General features: G+C 33.8%; 1 protein-coding gene across 1 annotated transcript in view; it reads right to left on the bottom strand.

Moving 5' to 3' along the window:
* Tmem232 (transmembrane protein 232) overlaps positions 1-21,522 on the bottom strand; it is a 205,411-nt gene that overhangs the window by 137,923 nt on the left and 45,966 nt on the right. The window contains exons 8-10 of the mRNA XM_013020318.1: positions 19,177-19,331; positions 9,842-9,965; positions 8,102-8,351 (exon numbers count right to left, since the gene is read on the bottom strand). Coding sequence (XP_012875772.1) covers positions 8,102-8,351; positions 9,842-9,965; positions 19,177-19,331 — 529 coding nt within the window. The remainder of the gene's footprint in view (positions 1-8,101; positions 8,352-9,841; positions 9,966-19,176; positions 19,332-21,522) is intronic.

Here is a 21,522-nt window from a genome sequence, read left to right as displayed (position 1 = left end):
GAAGTCATGGACTAGAACAAGACATAACATATCTGAATTCTTCAACTACTTCCCAATTGAGCACTTTAAAAATAATACAAGAGATCACAAAGCAAGTGAAAGACAAAAATTGCAGAACAAAATGAGCATTTTTATAGCTGCTTTCTTGAGATTTCATAACACAAAAGTGAAATTTCATTAGGTATTTTGCAAACTAGTTTTTAATTTCTAGTAACTACATCTAGTCAACAAGTATAGACAAAGAAATTTATTGTGTCATATACTGATATAAATATCTATGGTTTCTTAAATACCAGTTATATATATATATGTATATGTATATATATATATATATATAATTACACAGATTGAAAATTCCCAGAGACTGATAACACTATGCTTGCAATGCTAAAATTCCGAATGTACCCTAAATTATTTCCATATAAATTAAATAATTAATAATATAGTTTAAGTTGAATATGTATTTAAAATCTACAATCTATTCATAATTTTTTCTTTCTTTTTATCCTTGATAGCAAAATCTCAATCTTATTTAAATTCTAGATGTGTACAAATTTCAGTATAGCTCTGGAGATAAATCTTGAATTGTCAATCAAACATAATGATTCCATTCCTATTGCCAGTGATCATGTGATATAATTATGGAAAATTAAATGAGAAATATAGAAATTGTGGAGTTGAAAAGCAAGATCTGATCCACAAGCTCACTGACAGAATGAAAACCCCAAACCACATATTTCTCTAAATATATGCAAAAGAAGAATTTGACAAGATTCAGTAGCTCATGATAAAACACTCAAAATTAGTAATGGAAGAAAATCCCTCAACAACAATGAAAGCTGTCTATGAAGAATTCACAACTAACTTTACTTACTAGTAAAAAAAAACCTGAAAGTTTTCCTCTAAGGATGACTGCTTTCACCATTTCTTTTCAACATGATACATGGACTCAATAAAGAAAATTATCAAAGAAATAATAAGTAAACCTCTCTGCCTGAAGTTGTCATGATCTTTAATATGTTGTTTTTAATGTACTATGTGATTGTTCTTGTTTCTTTTGTATGTTCTTCCCTCTACAGCATATCCTCTGTTGTCACTGTATTTTATTTTTGTACCCTGGTGTTGTACGTACATTTATTTGAATTAGGGAAGGGAAGGGGAACAACACAGTAGTGAGACAAAGTATGAGAGGGGTTGTGGAGGAGAAAAAGTAGGAGAAGAATGAGGGAAGGGGTAACAAGTTTGACAAGATATGTACTTATTACCTTACATATGCAATTGTAACCCCATAATTGTAATCTTGACAATAAAAATATGAAAAATAAATATTACTATCAAAAAAAATCCTAATGCACTCATAAAAATCTTTTGGAATCTAACAATAGAATTCAGCCAGGCTGTAAAATACTATATGGAAATACAAAAATGCCAGTCAGCACACAGCATTGTGACATATGACATTGCTTTGATCTGTTGCTAAAATGCATATGGATTTTTATAGAATTTATGTATTACCCATGTGTAAGAAACACATCTCATTGCTAGATATTTCCCTGAATAATCTTCAGCAAAGTAAGGTATATGAAAGATTTAAAGTATCATTAAAAGTTTAAATTTTTCTAAGATTCTAGTTCATTTTCGTTTATTTTTTGAAAAAGGAATCATTCCTCTGTGCTAATGATTTTTTCCTAAGGTAAATTGAATAAGAATGAAGTATGTTCAACCACTTTGGAAAGCAGTATGGAGGTTCCTCAAAAAACTTCACATAGAGCTCCCCTATGACCCAGCAATCCCACTTTTGGGCATTTACCCAAATGTTTACAAACAAGACCACACTAAAGCTACCAGCACAGCTATGTTCATTGCAGCATTATTTACCATAGGTAAGATATGGAACCAACCCAGATGCCCCTCAGTATAAATGGATCAAGAAAATGTGGTATATATACACAATGGAATTCTATGCCTCCATCAGAAAGAATGACATTGCCCCATTTGTTAGGAAATGGAAAAACTTGGAAAAACTTATATTAAGTGAAGTAAGCCAGGCCCAAAGAAACATAGGTCCCATGGTTTCCCTTATTTGCAATATCTAGTATATGTATGAGTCAAGCGGAAAAGGTCAGATAATATGATGTCAGGAAAATGAACCCTTAGATATGTATTTTAATGTTTTTTCTTTCATGCATGTGTTTCTAACGCATTTATAAGATTATTTCTTTGTTGCTTTGTCTGTCCCTCCCCCACAGTATAACCCCTGCTTTCACTATATTTGATGCCAGTATAACTTGTGGAGGAGAGGGGGAAAAAACAGTTGTTTAAGGATACAGGTGGACCTGATGCAACAACGAGAAGTATAAGTTGTCATGTCCAAAACGAGCTTTACAACGTCGGTGGGGGGGGAGGGGGGGGGGGAGGTGGGTTGGGATTGGGGGGGAGGGGGGAGGCTGGGAAGGGATGTGAAGGGTAAACCAAAGGAGGAGGCTGCAATGCTTGGTAAGAAATGTACGCATTATCCTGCCCATGTAATTGTAACCCCTCTGTACAGTATGTTCACAAATAAAAAATAAATAAATTTTAAAAAAAAGAATGAAGTATGCAGTTATTTTTATAAACGTGATATATATTTCCTTCACTGCTATCACTGGAGAACCAGTTGAAGGAAAAAACTCTCTCAAACAAATGAGAGGGAGAATGTCATATTTACTTTTCCCATTCAGAGGCAACATTGAATGAAAATGTAATTGGGTCCCACTCATGTCTCCACGTGGTTTCATAAAAGTGGCATAAATTATTGTAAACTCAGACAGATGCCAATATTACAAATTTAAGAAATTAATTTTAAATCATGCTGAAAATATGTGTCTCATGTGCTACAAAAAAAATACCACCAGGAAATTGTCAGTAATCACAAAGTTGGGAGATAATGGCAAGGTGAAGATGAGGAGAGGGAACCAAAGTAATTGTCTTCAAATATTTGAAAGTCTCCATGGAGAAAAAAAGAGAGTTTTTAAATTGCCTCTAGGCAAAATTTAAACTCGTTTGGAGATTTTGAAAGAAAGATTTAAAGGTAATATAATGAAGTATTTTTCAGGGTCCAAAAATGGAATGACCTGCTTTGGGAAATGAAGACTTTCACATTTTTGTTGCTTGTTCAAGGAAATTGAACTGTTCACTCTTGGACAATGATCTAGAAGAGATTTGCACATTAAATTAGTACTATATGATTGAAAATAGGTTTACTACTCTAAGATATTTTTGGTTCTGCGATTCATTATCTATTGTTAAACATTTAACTTTCTCATACAAAAGACACTAAAATCAGTGTCCACTGGTTCCCTACAGAATATATAATTTCCAAGTTTTGTTATCACAGATTCTGAAGTCTATCACTTAGCATTGTTACCCCAAAATAGGAATACAGGAAGATTGTGTTTTGTGTTTTAAAGATATCATACAAGGATGTCTCTTTGTAAAATTATAAGTAATATTGACTGGTAACCTTCATACAAGCTATCATGTAGAACTTGTTCAGTGATGAAAATCCTGGAAAACAACTAATCCAAAACTCTAGAACCAAACCCCAGAGTGTGCATTGGGAAGAAGGCAGTCACCAACAGTGCTGTAGGGGACAGAATTTCTCACTTGTTTTGAATTTTAAAATACACAGATGGGCAATTTAAGAAAATTGAAATTTTTAACTTTCCTCTTTAGCTTAGTATAGTGAGGTAGATATCAGCATGTATTCTGAAACCAGATTTCCTATGCTATGTCTCAAATGTGTCACTGACTAATTGCAATACTCTAGTGTCTCAGTTTTCTCATCTATAAATGGAGATATGGCTATGTTATAGTCTTGTTATAATGACTTACGAGTTATGTGATATAAGTTAAATGCCTCGAAAGTGCATAGTTAGAACTCAATAAAAGTTCATTGGAATTATCTTCTATAATACAGGAAGACAAACTATTTCTCAAAATTGGAATCTCAAAAGGATCAAGCAAAAGTTCTGTGTGCTTAAATAAAATTTTTATCACCTTCCCTCATATATTTGAAGCTCAAAATAATCTCCTCTGTGGACCATGCTGCCACAATTTCAATTTCAAATCAGGATCTTTTCAGGTAGTTCCAAATATTCAAACCTGCCTACAGCCCAACTACACTGAAAGGTACGTGGGATGGCACTTCATAAAAAGAATAATGAAATCAGGTTCCGAGTCTCAATGAAAGGTTAAATGCGTATGTGATAGTAATTCACATAAATAGAAATTTATATTAAATAAATCATTGAAGCTTAACACTGGCGGCTTATGCCTGCTATCCCAGCTAGGTGAAAGATTGAGACTGAGAGGTCACAGGTAAATAAAAAGTCCATGAGACTCAATTTCATTGAAGAAGCTGAATATGGTGACATGCAACTGCTTTCATCAACTATGTGGAAAAGCACATAATCCATTGTGCACCTGCGTAAAAATTGAGACCCTATCTGAAAAAATAACCAGGAACAAAATGAGTCAGGCCAGGCACTAGTGACATATGTCAACTAACTATTCAGAAAGACGAAACCAGGAGGATTGTGGTTTGAGGCCAGTCCAGGCAGAGAAGTCTGTGAGTTTCAAAATAAACAGAGATGGGGAGCTTGCTATCAGTGGCTCACACCTGTTATCATAGCTACTCAGGAGGCTGTGATCTGAGAATCACAGTCCAAAGCTAGCCCAGGCAAGAAAGCCCATGAGACTCTTATCTTCAATGAACCATCAAAAAGCCAGAAATGAAGCTGTGGCTCAAGTAGTAGAGTGATAACTTTGAACAAAAAAGCTCAAGGACAGCACCCAGTCCCTGAGTTCAAGTCCAAGGGCTGGCACACAAAAAATAAATCAGATGAACAAAAATAAACAGAGATGGGGCATGGTTCAAGTGGTAGAATACCAGATGTGAGAAAGAAGAGCATGAGGCTCACAATTCAAGCCCTGACATTGGACCTGTCTAGAGAATACAAGATCTTGAGTTTAAAACCCAAACACTAATACCAGGAAAAAAATCAATTAATTAATCAAATAAATGTGAGATGTGCATATGTGTATATATATACATATATATATATATGTATATATATATATATATATATATATATATATATATAATGGAATTCTATGCTTCCATCAGAAAGAATGACACCACCCCACTTGTTAGGTAATGGGAAGACTTGGAAAAAAATCATATTAAGTGAAGTAAGCCAGTCCAGTCCCAAAGAAATTTAAGTCCCATTTAGGTTTCCCTTTTTTGCAATAGTTAGGACACATATAGGATAATCTTATCAGATGAGCTGAAAATCTCAAATACTATGTACATACAATCATATAAGATGATGCTACATGAAATGAAACCCAAGATATGGACACAAGAGGTCTTTGTTGTTGTTGTTGTTTTAAATGTGCTACATGATTTTTTTTGTTTCCTTTGTATGTTCTTTCCCCTATGGCATATCCCCTGTTGTCACTGTACTTGATTTTGGTACAGTGCATCTTGTATATACATACATGTGTCTAATCTGGGGAGGGGAAGGGGAGTAACAAAATGGTGAAACAAGGACACAGGATGACCCATGGCAAAAATGATACCCACAAGGCAGTATATTGGAAATGAACTTTACAACTTGGGGGGGAGGGGCGGGGAAGGTGGAGTGGGGGAGGGAAGGGATAGTGAGAGAACAAGGGAGGGGTAAAAATGTTCAAGTAATGTACTCATTGCCTTACTCATGTAACTGTAACTCCTCTGTACATCTTCACAATAAAATAAAGTTTAAAAAAACAATAATTTAGAAAAAAATTGAAACTTAGCACTTCAGTAACTGGCCAGAAACTTTACTTGAATTAATATTAATATTGAACTATTGTTAATAAACATCTGATTTTATGTAAAAATCTAGCCTGATACATAATCTCTGAGTGGAAAATAGATATGTTAAGTAGGTCCCTTCATCCCTCTGAATGTTTGGAGTTATGCTACTACATCAGATATTACCTGAAAATGATCTTCAAGGAAATCATTAGTCTCTTGTAACAATTCTTTCACAGAACTATGACTAAAATTATTTTTTCCAATGAAGATTTTACATAAAAATGATTCTGAAAAGCACTGATTAATATCTTCATTAAAAAGTTATAACTGGGCTCAGGTGGCTCATTTCTGTAATCCTAGTTACTCAGGAGGCTGAGATCTGAAGATCAAGGTTCAAAGCCACCCCGAGCAGGAAAGTTTGTGAGATTCTTATCTCCAATAAACCATCAGAAAACCGAAGTGACACTGTGACTCAAATGGGAGAGTGCTAGCCTTGAGCTGACGAGCTCAAGGACAGCTCTCAGGCCAAGAGTCAAGCCCCAAGACCGACCAAATAAAAGAAAAAAGTCATATATGTAATGTATTTATCATTATCATTTATATCTTAATGTATAAATAATAATCTCCAAGTACACAAAAATAATTGTTAGGAAAAAATCCATCTATATTGATGCTTTAACATCATAATCATTAACGAAATGGGGCTAAAATTAAGTAATTAACCATAACACATACTAACAGTTTAGTCTTTACTATGTACCAAGTATTTTTCAAAGTTTTTAGATATTTTAATGCCTTTTCTCAAAAAAAGTCTGTGATATAAATAAAATTTTTAATATGATACATCTTAATAAAGTGATTTTAACTGAGTATGGTACTATGCAGCAGGAGGAAATGAGTTCAAAACTAGCATAGGCTACATAAGAAGATCCAGAAGGAAGGAAAGAAGGATAAAAGGAAGGAAGGAAGGATGGAAGGAAGGAAGGAAAAAAAACTTTTAAAAAATCATGTGTTAAACTGGTTGTCAATGGCTCACACCTGTAATCCTAGCTAGTCAGGGGGCTGAGATCTAAGGATTGAATTTGGAAGCTAGCCCCAGCAGGAAAGTCTATGAAACTCTTATCTCCAATTAAACACACACACACACACACACACACACACACACACACAAGTGGAGCTGTGAATCAATTGGTAGAATGTTATCTTTGAGCACAAAAGCTCAGGCACAGCTCCCAGGTCCTGAGTTTAATTCCCCAGGGCCAGCACTCTCCCCCTCCCCTGCCAAAAAAAAAGTCCCTTAATGAACTCCAAGATATGGACACAAGAAGTTTTTTCTTTATTGTTGTTGTTTTTAATGTATTATGTGATTTCTTGTTTCTTTTCTATTTTCTTCCCTATGGTTTATCTCCTGTTGTCACTGTATTTGATTTTGGTACCATGGGTATTATATATACATTTATCTGAATAAGGGAAGGAAAGGTGAATAACAATAACGAAGGGGAAAACCAATGCAACAGTGATGTTCACAAGGAAATATTTTGGAAATGATCGGTACAACTAATGATCTGTATAACTGGGGGAGGGCATGAGGGAAGGGAAAGTGGGAGAAAAATTAGGGAGGGAGTAACAAGTTCAACAAGAAACATACTCATTACTTACATAACTGTAACCCCCCCATACATCACTTTGACAATAAATTTAAGAATTACAGCAATATAGGATGGAATAGTAACTGTTTGTCTGTTAATGAAATCAAAAGCATAGATAGTAATGTTAGATGTGTGAACAAGGTTTTAAGAGTAAAATTAATATCTGCTGCAGTTTACTTAAAAACCACTTGCAACACAGATGACTGAGCACTAGAATATGGGGTGGAGAATGTATGACAGTATTTGAGTGAGGATGGAAGAGAAATCCTCCAAGGGAAGGACAAGAAACAGTGGGTGATTTGAAAATATGGGGAAGGAATAAAAACCTTAGGGGAAAAGAACAAACCTGGAAGATTAACTTATATACTCATCACAATTCCTGAAGTTACCTTTTCTATCCAAATTATATTATTTGAATCATAAATCAACCAAGTCTAGCCTATACTTTAGTTATTTCAAAATTATTGGTAAAAAATTCCACTTTATAAAATATTGCCCCTAGGATGTCCTACTGGATTTGAGATTATTTCTCACTTCTAGATGAAAGTTTAGTATTATATGTGGACACTTAGAAAATATTACTTATTGAGGTGAAAAGTAACTTACTTACAATTATCTGACAGTTTTGAAGAGAAATACTCCAAAAGACTTAAAATACTTGTTTCCCGTAATTCTGGGTATTCTGATTTTTCCATTGGGAAATAAGATTTTTGTGCACTCTTACAGTAACAGAACCCAATTAAAGCAGTTTTTCGCAAATCAGAAGTAGCTGCATACAAGCAGATTTCTGCAATAATCGTTGTGTATATATAGACTATATTCCAGGCCCAAGAAAGACAATCTTTCTCATAACTTTCTCCCTGAAATAAGAAAAAAATAGGTAATGAAAATATATCCTATTATGATTAAATCCTATATACATTATATTTAAAACAAAAAAATGTTTTCATCCAGGTGCCAGTGGCTCACGCCTATAATCCTAGCTACTCAACAGGCTGAGATCTCAGGATACAGTTCAAAGCCAGCCCGGGCAGGAAAGTCCTAGCGACTCTTAGCTCCAATAAACCACCAGAAAACCAGAAGTAGTGCTGTGGCTCAAGCAGTAGAACACTTGCCTTGAGCTGAAGCGCACAGGGACAGCGCCCAAGCCCAGAGTTCAAGCCCCATGGAAGAAGAGTCAGAGGACCATAGTCAGAGATAGGCTAGTAAAAAAAAGCAAGAAACTTTATCTGTAAAAACTGAAACAAACAGATGCTGAACTATGGCTGAAATGTTAGAGCATAGATTTAGCCAGAACTAGAATCTGAGTTAAAACCCTAATAAAACATAGTTTTTTTAAAAAAAAGAACTTTTCAATCAATGAAATGTAAACTAATCAAATAAAATGTTCCTTTCTATAGCACATTAGAAAATAATCTTTTCTACTATTTACTAGTTTAATATGTATTTCATAGGAAAACAAAATAATGACATCTTTTGGAGAAGAATTTGAGCATCTGTTACAAAAGATCTCAGCTACAATATGTTAAAATCAAGTATTATCTAGGATGGGAAGGGAAACAACAAAATGGTAAGACAAAGGACAAAGAAGGAACCTATGCAACAGCGATACTCACAAGACAATATGTTGGAAATGATCTACACAACTTGGAGGGGTTGGGGGGAGAAAGAGGGAGAAAAATGAGGGAAGCGGTAACAAGTTAGACAAGAAATTTAATCACTACCTTACTTATATAACTGTAACCCCTCTGTACATCACCTTGACAATAAATTTTTTAAAAGATCAAGTACTGTATCTGAATTTATCAGCTTAGTATCTGTTACACTCTCTACCCAAAAATCTTTAACAAATGTTTATAGTCTTTCAGTATTTTGACTTTATTTAATCCAAAAACTCGTAATAAATGCAGATAAAATTTTATGTTTAAAAATGCCCTGTGAACACTACTTTCCATCATGGGCTAAGGTTCAAGTGGTAGAGCACCTGCCTGGCAAGTGTGAGATCCTGAATTTGAAACCCAACACTGCAAAAACAAAACATAATTTTTTGTTATCTGTGAACAATTAGGAACAAAGTTAATGTTAAATAGTAAAGAGTTAAATATCACTTCCACTAAAATACAAATTTTAATCAAATGTAATGACAAAGAAGAATATTAATGTCAGTAAAATAGAAATTTTAATAATATATGACAATAAAACTATAATAATGTATATTGTTATAGTATATGCACATTAAAGCTATGATTACAAAGTTGTACATATTGTATATCCTACTATGAAATACAATTTAAATAATGGCACAAATGAAATATAATTCTATTCCTCAACTAAATTAGCCATAGGTTACCTGACTTTGAGTAGACAAAATGTTTGAAAGAAAGTCTTTCATTAGGTCCATTAAAGTCTTCAAGCAGGCCATGTTCAATTTGGCAGCCTCCCCAAGGACAAGCAAAGCCAGTTCTGTATCTAGCCTGGATTATAAGCAAATGGTAAACACATGAATGGAAATAATAATAATTAAACTTTAGTGAAAGAACATATTAGAACAGAGGAAATAAATGCTTAGCCCATGTATGTCTTTTTTCAGTAAAGATTAATTGGCATTGGTTAAAAAAAGAAATTAAATCCCCAACAACAAATCCTCAAAGAAACAACTGCCTGGTAAATAAGTGAGCTAAAGACTTAAAGAGAGACTTCTCTGAAGGGGAAATAAGAATAGCCAATTGACACATGAAGAAGTGCTCAACCTCTCTAGCCATAAAAGAAATGCAAATCAAAACTACATTGAGATACCACCTCACCCCAGTTAGAATGGCTATAATCAAGAACTCTAACAACAACAGATGCTGGAGGGAATGTGGCCAGAAGGGAACCTTACTGCATTGTTGGTGGGAGTGTAAACTTGTTCAACCATTTTGGAAAGCAGTATGGAGGTTCCTCAAAAGACTCCACATAGAGCTCCCCTATGACCCAGCAATCCCACTTTTGGGCATTTACCCAAATGATCACAAACAAGGCCATACTAAAGCTACCAGAACAACTACTTTTATCGAATTATGTCTATCTATCTATATGCATATATGTATCTATATATACACTTATGTGTATCTATGTATATAGATACATATATACATTATATATAAAATGTATATATATTATATATATTACATATATATAATGGAATTCTATGCTTCCATCAGAAAGAATGGCACCGCCCCACTTCTTAGAAAATGGAAAGACAGAAAAAATCATTTAAGTGAAGTAAGCCAGACCCAAAGAAACATAGGTCCTGGGGCTGGGAAGGTGGCTCAATGGTAGAGCGCTTGCCTTGCATGCCTGAGGCCCTGGGTTCGATTCCTCAGCACCACATAAGCAAAAAGAAAAAAAAAGAAACATAGGTCCCATGGTTTCCTTTATATGTCTAGGATAATCTTAGCAGATGAACGAATACCTCAATAGCGATGTACATATGACCACATAAGATGATGCTAAGTGAAATGAACACCAAGACATGAACACAAGATGTTTTTCTGTGTTGTTTTTTTTAATGTACTATGTGATTTTTTGTTTCTTTTGTATGTTCTTCCCCCTATGGTATATCCCCTATTGTCACTGTATTTGATTTTGGTACCCTAGTATTGGACATATGTTTATTTGAATTAGGGAAGGGAAGGGGAACAACAGAATGGTGAGACAAAGGGCAAGGGGGGAACCAATGTAACAGCAATATACACAAGACAATATGTTGGAAATGATCTGTACAACTTGCAGGGGGAGGGAGAGTTGAGAGGAGGGAAAAATGGGAAAAATAAGAGACGGGGTAACAAATTTGACAAGAAATGTACTTATTACTTTACTTATGTAACTGTAACCCTTCTATATATCACCTTGACAATAAAAAAAAAGAAATGGAGACATAGTAAGTCTGTGAGACTAGTACATGCTGTCTGGTTTTCTGTAACTGATGGCTTTCCTAATATATGGTTATTTCATGCTTTCTAATCCTTTTCTATTATTTTAAATACTTCAATATTAAAATTTAGTGTGGCATGTTCTGACTATTGTCTACCTATACAATTTGATTTTAATTAAGTTTTTTATTGTGAAAATACTGTACAGAGGGGTTACAGTTTGAGCAAGGTAATGAGTACATTCCTCTTCCTTTGTTTTCCCTTACCATCCCTTCCCTTCCACCTCCTCAGCTACACCCCCCACCCACCCCCACCCCCACACTTGCATAAATTGTAAAGTTCGTTTTTTAACATGCATCTTGTACATCTCATTGTTGCAATGGGTCAATCTGTATCCCTATTTAAACAATTTGCTTTTTCCCTTCCCCTCCCCAAATTATACCAACATCAAATACAGTGAAAACAGGGGTTATACAGTGAGGGAGGGGCATACAAAGCAACAAAAAATCACATGGTACCTTATAAATAAGTTAAAAACAATAGCAAGGAAGAAAAAATCACTTGTGTCCCTATTGTGGGGTTCATTTCGCTTAATTTGATTTTTTTCCAAGATAATGAAACACTCAGTTCAGGTTACTACCTCAAAATAGAATGTTTTATGTTGAGTGGAGTAGTGATTAGATGAATGTAGCATTTGTCAAAAGTCATACACCTACGTATATAAAGAATGTCAATGCTGAGCTTAGCTTCCTAAGATATGCCTGTAATCACAGTTACTTGGGAGATAGAGAAGCTGATTACAGCCTGGGGACAGTTTGGGCAAAAGTGTCAGATCCTAGCTGAAAAACAAACTAAAAACACAAATTTGGTAGGGGTGGTGCAAGTGATAGATCACAGAAGGCCCTGATTTCCACAGTACTTTGAGGCAAAGAAAAGATGTTTATATTATTGCATCTAAATTATATTTCAGTAATGTGATTGAAAATTAATTATTTTAAACTTAGAAGAACCATGTGATATAGATTTAATCAATGAAATACAAATAGAAGCATATTATGAAAGGCACTAGGTAACTGTAGAAGAATAATTAAATTTGGATATCATATCATTCCTCCTTTGGCCATCCTTTTTTGCATGCTTGGAATGATCACTTGAAAACAGAAGGCATAACTTCCATCATTCAGCAATGAGACTGAAAGTCACAGGCTAGAGATGGCAAGAAAGACTGTAAGAAGGAGCTTCAGTCCTGAGGATTTCATTAACAATCTGCATATGCATAGCGCAGCTTGTCATGGGCAATAAGTAAAGCCATATTTGGTGATGCAAATGTTGTCAGCTTTCTGTCATATGCAGAAGACCAAATCCTAACTGATACATCTAACATGATGCTAATCAGCATGAACTTTAGAGTCAGAAAAATCCCAACAAGATCCTACTTTTCCACTATTAGGTAGGATAAATTATCTCACTATTAATTAATTTATATAAAGCAACTAAAGCAAAATATACTTTTCCCAGAGGTTATTGTGACATATAAATAAAATATTTTAATAAAATGACTAGGCTCAAAATGTTGAACTGAATCAAATTACTGTTTCTTCAAAGTTAAAAACAAAAACAGGTTTTAGTAACTTTCCCTATAATGTCTCAGGATGGCTGACAGAAGGGAGGACCTCCAAGAGGGACAGTGATTCCCAATATAGTGCATATGTTCTTCACGATATTGGACATGTGGAAGAGGATATAGTCAAAGAACTCACCATACTGCCTTTCTTCATCATTATAATAATATTTCGGGTTCTTCTTTTCTGTTATGTCTAGACAGCTCTATCTAACCTGGAGTATGCTCACCTAACTATGGACTAAAAACTAACATCAGTATCAGCCTTCTGAAAAACTGCATCACTAGACATACACTATTTTAAATCAATGTTGCTGACTGCAAAATTTCCTCTAAGTGAAAATGCTTCTGCCAAAAATAGAATAGAAGCATAACTCTAAATTTGAGTTTGGTAAAAATCAAAGGGGAAATCAATGTACATAGAAAAAAAGAAATCAAGTGGGATTAGGACAGAAGTTTTAATGCAGCACTACCTTTCTTTTAGAACTCACTATTATAATACAGAAATCTCAATAATCACTACATTGACTTGGTTTAACAATGCCATGAAATTTAAAATGCTATATATATATATATATATATATATATATATATATATATATGTGTGTGTATACATGTGTATATATGTATACATACATTAAATATAAATATATTTAATGTATAAATATATTTAATGTATATATGTAAATATATCCCATAACTGAAAAAATACAAAAATATAAATATAAATTAAAAAATAAATAAAATAAAAAATATATTTAATGTATATATGTAAATATATCCCATAACTGAAAAAATACAAAAATGGTTAACAATAATACCTATTAGACACACACTTATAAAAGGAATATAATCATCGAAAGGCCTTTATTGGTTATCTTTACTCCTCTATAAATATCTGATTGTCATTTTAAAAATATGGAATTAAAATATCTCTAACCTTATACTCCTTATTCTATTCTTGACAATGAGTATTTTAGAAAACACAACATTTTTTTAAATCACAATCTTGAAAACTAACAATAAAAAAGAGGTTACTGAGACACCACTTATATTCACAAAACCACAAAGTCAATAGAGCTGAAGAGAATCAAAATGGCATACCACCTGAAACATCCTGAGATACAACAATCTTGTTTCCCGAAAGAAAGTAAAGTGAAAACATTTAGAGAAAAGTAAACTCATGGTTCATAGAATCAGAAAGAGTACAGCCAATCATTTGCCTTGAGATACTGATTTTAATGTATTAGAGTATTAATCATTCTTTTCATCTTTGTCTCTCCATATGTCTTCTGAGGTGATACATCCAGGTGTTATAAAGTATAGAAAATAGTGCTTATAAGGGATGAGGAAGGAGCAAAAAGAAGCTACAGAATTGGAACACAGAGGTACATTTTGTCATCATGAGTAAACTACTAATGAATAAGAAGAATAGAGGCTCTATAATAATTGTACATGCTACTCTTATAATTTTTTAAAACTTAAAAGTGCTTTGTTTAAAAAAAATGAAAACCAGGGGCTGGGGGTTTAGCCCAGCGGAAGGGCGCCCACTCAGCGCGCGCAAGGCCCTGGGTTCGGTCCTCAGCCCTGGAAAAAAAAAGAAAGCCAAATATTGTGGTCGCATCTGTACTCCCAGCATCAGTAGAGTGAGGCAGGAATAGAGTGAGTTCCAAATCAACCTGTGAAATATAACAAAGTCTAAAGAAAGAAAGAAAGAAAAGAAAAAGTAAAATAGAACTTAAAAAAATAAAATGAACAAAAATTGAGAGTTTTAACTTCTGTGAACACAAACTCATTTAAAAAGATCAAGTTTTTAATGTATTTCCTTGACTTCTGAATTAGTAAAATGAAAAATTGAAGAAGACATCTCCAGAATAAATGAAAATACATATTATGGCAAAGATGAAAGAATATCAGTGTCAATACTCAAAGAAGATCATAACTCCAAAAAGATTTCTTACAGGAACCACAGATACCTTCAAAAAGCTTTTCAATATCTTTTATAAAGTTCAGCAAGAAGAGATTTTCCCTTCTTCCTAAAGAGAACCTGATCAAAGCCTTGATATTGAGATGAAATAATGAAGTAAGAAAAAAGACTGCAAGGGAATTAAAATTACAAAATGAAATTAAGTTCCATAGTACAGAAAGTGAACTACAGGACTGCCACTTGGAAGAGGGCAATCGTGAAAGTTCTACCATAATTTTGAGGAAATGTTGTAAAACTTAGGCCTACTGCTATAATGAAGCAACCAAAAGAAACATATAATCAAGAAATGCAGTTCTTTTGTTGCCAGTACTGAAGCTGCAACTTCTGTGTTGTGTAAAAATGTTAAATAATTTTAAGCTAGAAAGGAGCAAATTGATACTCGTGTTATGATCCTGGCAGCAGAGTGTATGTGCACGTTTTGAGGGGGAAAGATTAAGGCAACAACTATGGAAGGTAGTTTGGAGATTCCTTAAAAAAAAAAAAACTAAACATAGATCTCTCCTATGATTCAGCCATACTACTCTTGGACATTTATGCAGAATGTTACAAGTCAGGATATATATCAAAGACATTTAAACACCTATGTTCATTGCTTCACTATTCACTATAGTTAAGTAATGGATATAGCCCAGATGAATTACAATTGACAAATCGATCAAGAAAATGTGATATATATTATGTAAATATATTATGTATGCATATATGTATTATATATAATGAAGTTTTGCTCATCTATAAAGAAGAAGAATATTATGTCATTTTCAGGGAAATAAATGGACCCATAAAGATTAAGTAAGTCAAGCTCAGAAAGATAAGGACATGTATTTTCTCTCATATGTGGAAGTTAGACCTAATGTATACATTAATATGTAAGCATATACATGATCATATGCATACATACAAAAACATTAAAGGATGATATTCTCTAGTGAGGATTTCAAAGTGATAACTCATTTGTTTGGCACAAGTATAGGCCTGAGGACCACTGGAACAGGATAGAAGACCCAGAAATGAACCCACATACCTATACCCACCTAATATTTAATAAAAGAGCACAGGTTGGAAGAAAGCCCCTTCAACAAATAGTGCTGGTAGAATTGGCTATACATGTGCAGAAAACTGAAGCTAGATCCTTATATATCACTCTGCAGCTGAATCAATTCCAAATGGATCAAAGACCTCAAGTAAGGCCAGATATCATGAAAATATCATGAAAATATTACAGGAAGGGGTTGGATAAACACTAGAGCTCCTAGACACAAGTAGAAATTTCCTAAGATCCAGAATCACAGTAAATCAAAGAAACCCTAGATAAATGGGATTGCATCAAACTGAAGAGTGTCTGTATGGCAAAGGACATAGCTAACAAGATAAATAGAAAGCACACACAGTAGAAGATTTTTACTACTATGTATCAGACAAGGATCTCATATCTAAAATATGCTTACCGCTCAAAAAAATAACCCCCCTACACAAAATAAACCCTCAAAGAAAAACAACCCAAATAATAAATGGGATAAAGACTTAAAGTTTTCTAAGGATTGACATAGTTCTAATTATTTTCCATTGAAATTTAATCATATATTTTAATCTCTTATAACTTACATTGTATAATTTGGAATGGCCTAAGAAATGACCATTACTGTTGCCACAATAGCCTAATTTAAATGAAATAGATCTTCTAATTTTTAATACATTTAGGACTTCTATATTATAATAACATAATCTTATTTTTATTTATTTAGGTTTATTATATTGTTTATGTTTATTATAATAAATGTGCTCTATTACTTTGAAACTTTATTTTCCTAATTTTAGATACTTTCCCTGGTTACAAACTGTAGAAGAGTCACAGTCTTTTAACTGCCATATTGAGTGGGCTTCTCCCCTCAGGATATGAGAGTGAGTTCTAACATAGACTATTTCTAGGAGAATCTTTACTTCATCCAGGATCCCAGAAGCCAGAAAATGCTTCTCAAAACAAAAGTAGTCCAGATTCTTGTTAGGATCTACAATTGATTCTGAGAAAGTCAGAATTTACATATACAATGGAGTTTGATGCCAAATGAGCTAATAGGAGCTTTAAAAATGATATTTGTTAAAAACATAATTGAATTTTCAATTTGTAATGACATGATAGATTATTGTCTTATTGTTAAACAGCATCATCATGGAAAAAAATAATTCAAAACTGATCTTCCACAAATATTAGAAAGGAATAACTTTTCATCTATTTGTTCAAAATAATATTTTAAAGATTTTTAACAAGTAAACATCAGGTGTGTGACATGTCCAAAACCAGCGCCATCTAATGGTAAAAATTTGAAAGTTTGTGATGTAAAGTTAGAAATAAAATGATATCCATTCTCATAATTTTTATTTAAGACAGTATTAACAGTCCTAACCAGAATATTTTGGCAAGAAAAAAAGAAATAAAAGTCATCTAAAAAAGAGAGGAAAAAGTTTAATTGTTTCTCTGCTTGCCAACTCAAAATAATCTTACATGCACAAAACCATGAGCAGTCTACCTAAAAAAACTATTTACAACTAATAAATCAACATAAAAATGTAATAGCATGTCTGTACACTAAAATGGACTCTCCAAAATGAAATTTTAAAAAAATTAATCAATGTACCAGGTAGAGTGGTTTGTTTATGGTTATATCCAAAACAAATGATATCAGAATATTGTTCATTATTATTGTTGGTTATTGTCAACTATCACATCAGTTGATATGTACATACATACATACATATATGATGGAGAACAATTCAGACTTTTAAAAAAGAAAATCTTCCTTTGAGTGAGAGTATAAGTGACTGGGGGACTTTATACTTAGAGAAAAAAATAGACACAGAAAGAAAAATATGAAATTTCACTTATATGTGAAATCTAAAATATTCAAGCACTTAGAAGTAGAGAGTATAGCTTGGAGAGGTGCCACAGAAAAGAAAGAGAGGAGATGTTAGTTTCAGATATACAGGACTAAATTCTGATAGTCTCCTGTACTTTCTGGTGTGTTACTGAATCTACCCTCGCTGAGGGTGGATTTAAGTGTTCTCATTGCAAAGAAATAACTATGTGAGGTAATGTTTATGTTAATTAGTTTGATCTAATCATTCTCCAAGATCATAATATCACACTGTACTCCATTAAGATATATGTGATTATTAATCTCCAATTAAAAATCCTTATTCCTAGCTGGCACAGGTGGATCATGCCTGTAATGTTAGCTACTCAGGAGGCTGAGATCTGAGGATCATAGTTGAAAGCCAGTTGGGGCAGGAAAGTCTATGAGACTCTTATTTCCAATTAAACACCCAAATCTGGAAGTGGAGCTGTGGCTCACATGGTAGAATGCTAGCCTAGAGCCCAAAAGCACAAGACAGTGCCCAGGGTCTGAGACCAAGCCCCAAGACTGGCATATACATACAACAATAGTTATTTCTTTAAACCAATGCTCTCCCTTGTAATACTCTGAGACTTCTACTTTCTTTTTTTCCTTCCTTCTTTTTTGTCAGTCCTGGGACTTGAACTCAGAGCCTGGGTGCTGTCACTGAGTTTTTTTCACCCAAAACTAGCACTCTTACCACTTTGAGCTGTAGCTTCACATCCCGTTTTCTCATGGTTAATTGGAGATAATAGTCTCACAGACTTTCCTGCCTAGGATGGCTTTGAACTGTGATCCTCAGATCTAAGCCTTGTAAGTAGAAAGGATTACAGGTGTGAGCCACCAGCACCCAGCTCTATTTACTTTCTTAAAAGCACATGTGCTAGAGGAAACTAACATTTACCAGTTGAAATTCACTTTTGGTATATAAGGCACAAAGAAATAAAATATTAGAATATTTCTTCTAATGATAATAAATTGCTTCATTGTTATGATTTAGCATTGTGGAAAATAAATGATGTTTTTACAAAAAGAAACTTCTTATCAACCACAAATCTCATTTAATAAAGACAAACTATGAAATGTGTGCGTGCATATCCAGCAAAGCAAAACCAAAGAGATAAAAACAATTTATCGATAATATGAATTAATACAAAATACATAAATTGCCCTTGTCTTTAGAAGTGAGATTATAAGTTCTTTTCATAGTCAACCAAGGTGTGATTAACATTTAAACACAAAGGTTTCTCTGAATTTATAGGATCATCTTACCAGCATTTGTTTTGAAGCTGTGTTTTATGGGAGATGAGATGCTCCAGCACATTATTCAGCTGAGGACTATTATTCTGAACACAAGACCAAGCGGCAACACAATGCCAGAGCAGGTGGTTAACTTTATATCCTCCCTGATTAAATTGCAAATGGTCCTGGAATTAAAATGTAAAAGTATATCTGGGAAACAATTCTTCCACTTGAACAAACATAAAAATAAATTTTAAATATACAAATTAAAATGCATATTCTCTTAGAGTTCCTGTCTCACCAAGTGGAATAATATGCATAAGTATATTTTTGTAGGTGTATAACCTTCATCTGAATCGAATGCACATACTTTCACATGGGACTATTGTGTTCAATGACATCAGTTCTACAAAATGACAAAAACCCTGTGAATTTGAAGGAACAACTATTAGATAAAATCATGTTTCTCAACTGCTGTGTGACTTAGCTCTCTCTGACAAGTAGGGACCAGGGGAAAGCCTGAACAAAGACTGAATAGTAAATAAGTTTTTAAATGTGATTTTCTATATCAGTTACAGTGACTCATGCCTGAAATCCCAGCTATTCAGAAGTGGGAAGTCAGGAAGATTGAAGTTCAAGGCCAACCTGGGCAAAAAGTTAACAAGGCTCTATTTTAACAAATAAGTCAGGCATGGTGGTGCATGTCTGCAATTGCAGTGATATGGGAAGCATAGATAAGATCACTGTGTAAGGCTGGGCCCTGGCAAAACAGTGAGATTCTATGCAAAAACTAATGAAAGTGAAAAAGGGCTGGCAGCATGGCTCAAGTGATAAAGTACCTACCTAGCAAGTGCAAAATCCTGGCTACTAAAAGAAAAAAAAAGTGAAGTTCAACTTTGAAGAGGAAAATACACATGGCCAATGTCTGTTAAGTAGATATTTACAAATCAAATAACAAGTAGCCTGCTGTATCTGTTTTTCTTCATGGTGTTTCCTGCTGGTTTCATAGATTTAGTTGGTTGTTCTACTGAAGTCATCAGTATACAATGATGACATAGCAAAGATTCAAACACACTTTGTTTTATGAATAGTTGATATTAGGTGCCGTTATAAAAGAAAGTTTTAAAGTGCACATGGCAGTGCATGCCTGTAATTCCAATACCTGGAAAGCTCAAGAATGATCATGAGTTCCAGGCTAGCATAGGCTAGACAGAGAAAACTTGTCTCAAGAGAAAAAATGAATTAGAATCTAAAGGGCTTAATAATGCTTATTTATTTACAAAACAATATCACAACTACAATTTAACAATGTTCATGCTGAGCACTCTTTAAAAAAAGCCAGATATCCATGTACAAATTCAAACATTTTCAGTTTCTAGCATCTAGTTAAGTCCAAGACAGATGTGTATTGATTTTATTTATGTCATTGACTGTAAGATGAGTAAGAAAAAGTCTTCACAAGCTTGCTCCCTCTGTGTAAATATAACTTAGAAAAGCAAATAGAAACAAATCAGTGTTTGGGACATTAGATTATTTCACAGAAAAACCTCTATTTTAAAATAATATAAGGCATCAGACAGACAAGCTGACTTCAGTAAATGCACACATAACCTAATTTTCTGCTTTCTGATGGAGCCTATCCAAAAAGTGGAACTCATAGAAATGAAATTTTCTTCTCAAATTGCCCTAAGAGTCTCCAGCCAGATGCCTGGCAATTCTCAGGTTGCAAACTCATTCCAAATAATACTGAAGTAGGTATGTTTTGAAGCTTCGGAATGGCTTGACTAATTAATTTAAAACAATCAATAATTTTTCTTTTTAAATATAGATACTGGATAGCTACACAGACTATATAGGAAGGTTAAAATATACTTGTGCTACCATACTTAAGCACCAGCATCTTTGATCAAAATTAGACAATGAACAAGATTTAAATTTTATATCAGGTTTACATGAAGCTGTTCTTCCTATTCTTTCTTCATTGAGAAAGTGGTCTCTCATTTTCCTTATCATTGAAAACATGGCTTGTGATATCTGTGGCTGATTTGACATCTATTACAGGCTTGTCTGATATCCACAGCTGGTCATTCTGATCTCCTTTTGGACATAAACTCGCAAAATATTATCCTCAGAAAACAGGGCTCAGACACCATTCTGTACAAAGCAACCTAACGTTTTTCTCTAAGCACTGAGGAAAACAAAGTCACTGATCCATTCACAAAGTACCCAGTCTTAGAATTGTCTCTCTACTTTCTTGTTTTCATTTGTATCTTATTTTTGTGTATGCTACTGAAATCTAAGATTATGATGGATATGCTTTTAGAAAAATAAGTTCAGAAAAGGGCTTGAACAAGAGGCAGGTGGGCAAAGGAGAAT

This window comes from Dipodomys ordii, unplaced genomic scaffold, assembly GCF_000151885.1.
Source record: "Dipodomys ordii isolate 6190 unplaced genomic scaffold, Dord_2.0 Scaffold50, whole genome shotgun sequence".
NCBI classification, from domain to species: Eukaryota; Metazoa; Chordata; class Mammalia; order Rodentia; family Heteromyidae; genus Dipodomys; species Dipodomys ordii.
Note: the sequence above shows the minus strand (reverse complement) of the source record. Positions and strands in the feature narration are given on the sequence as shown.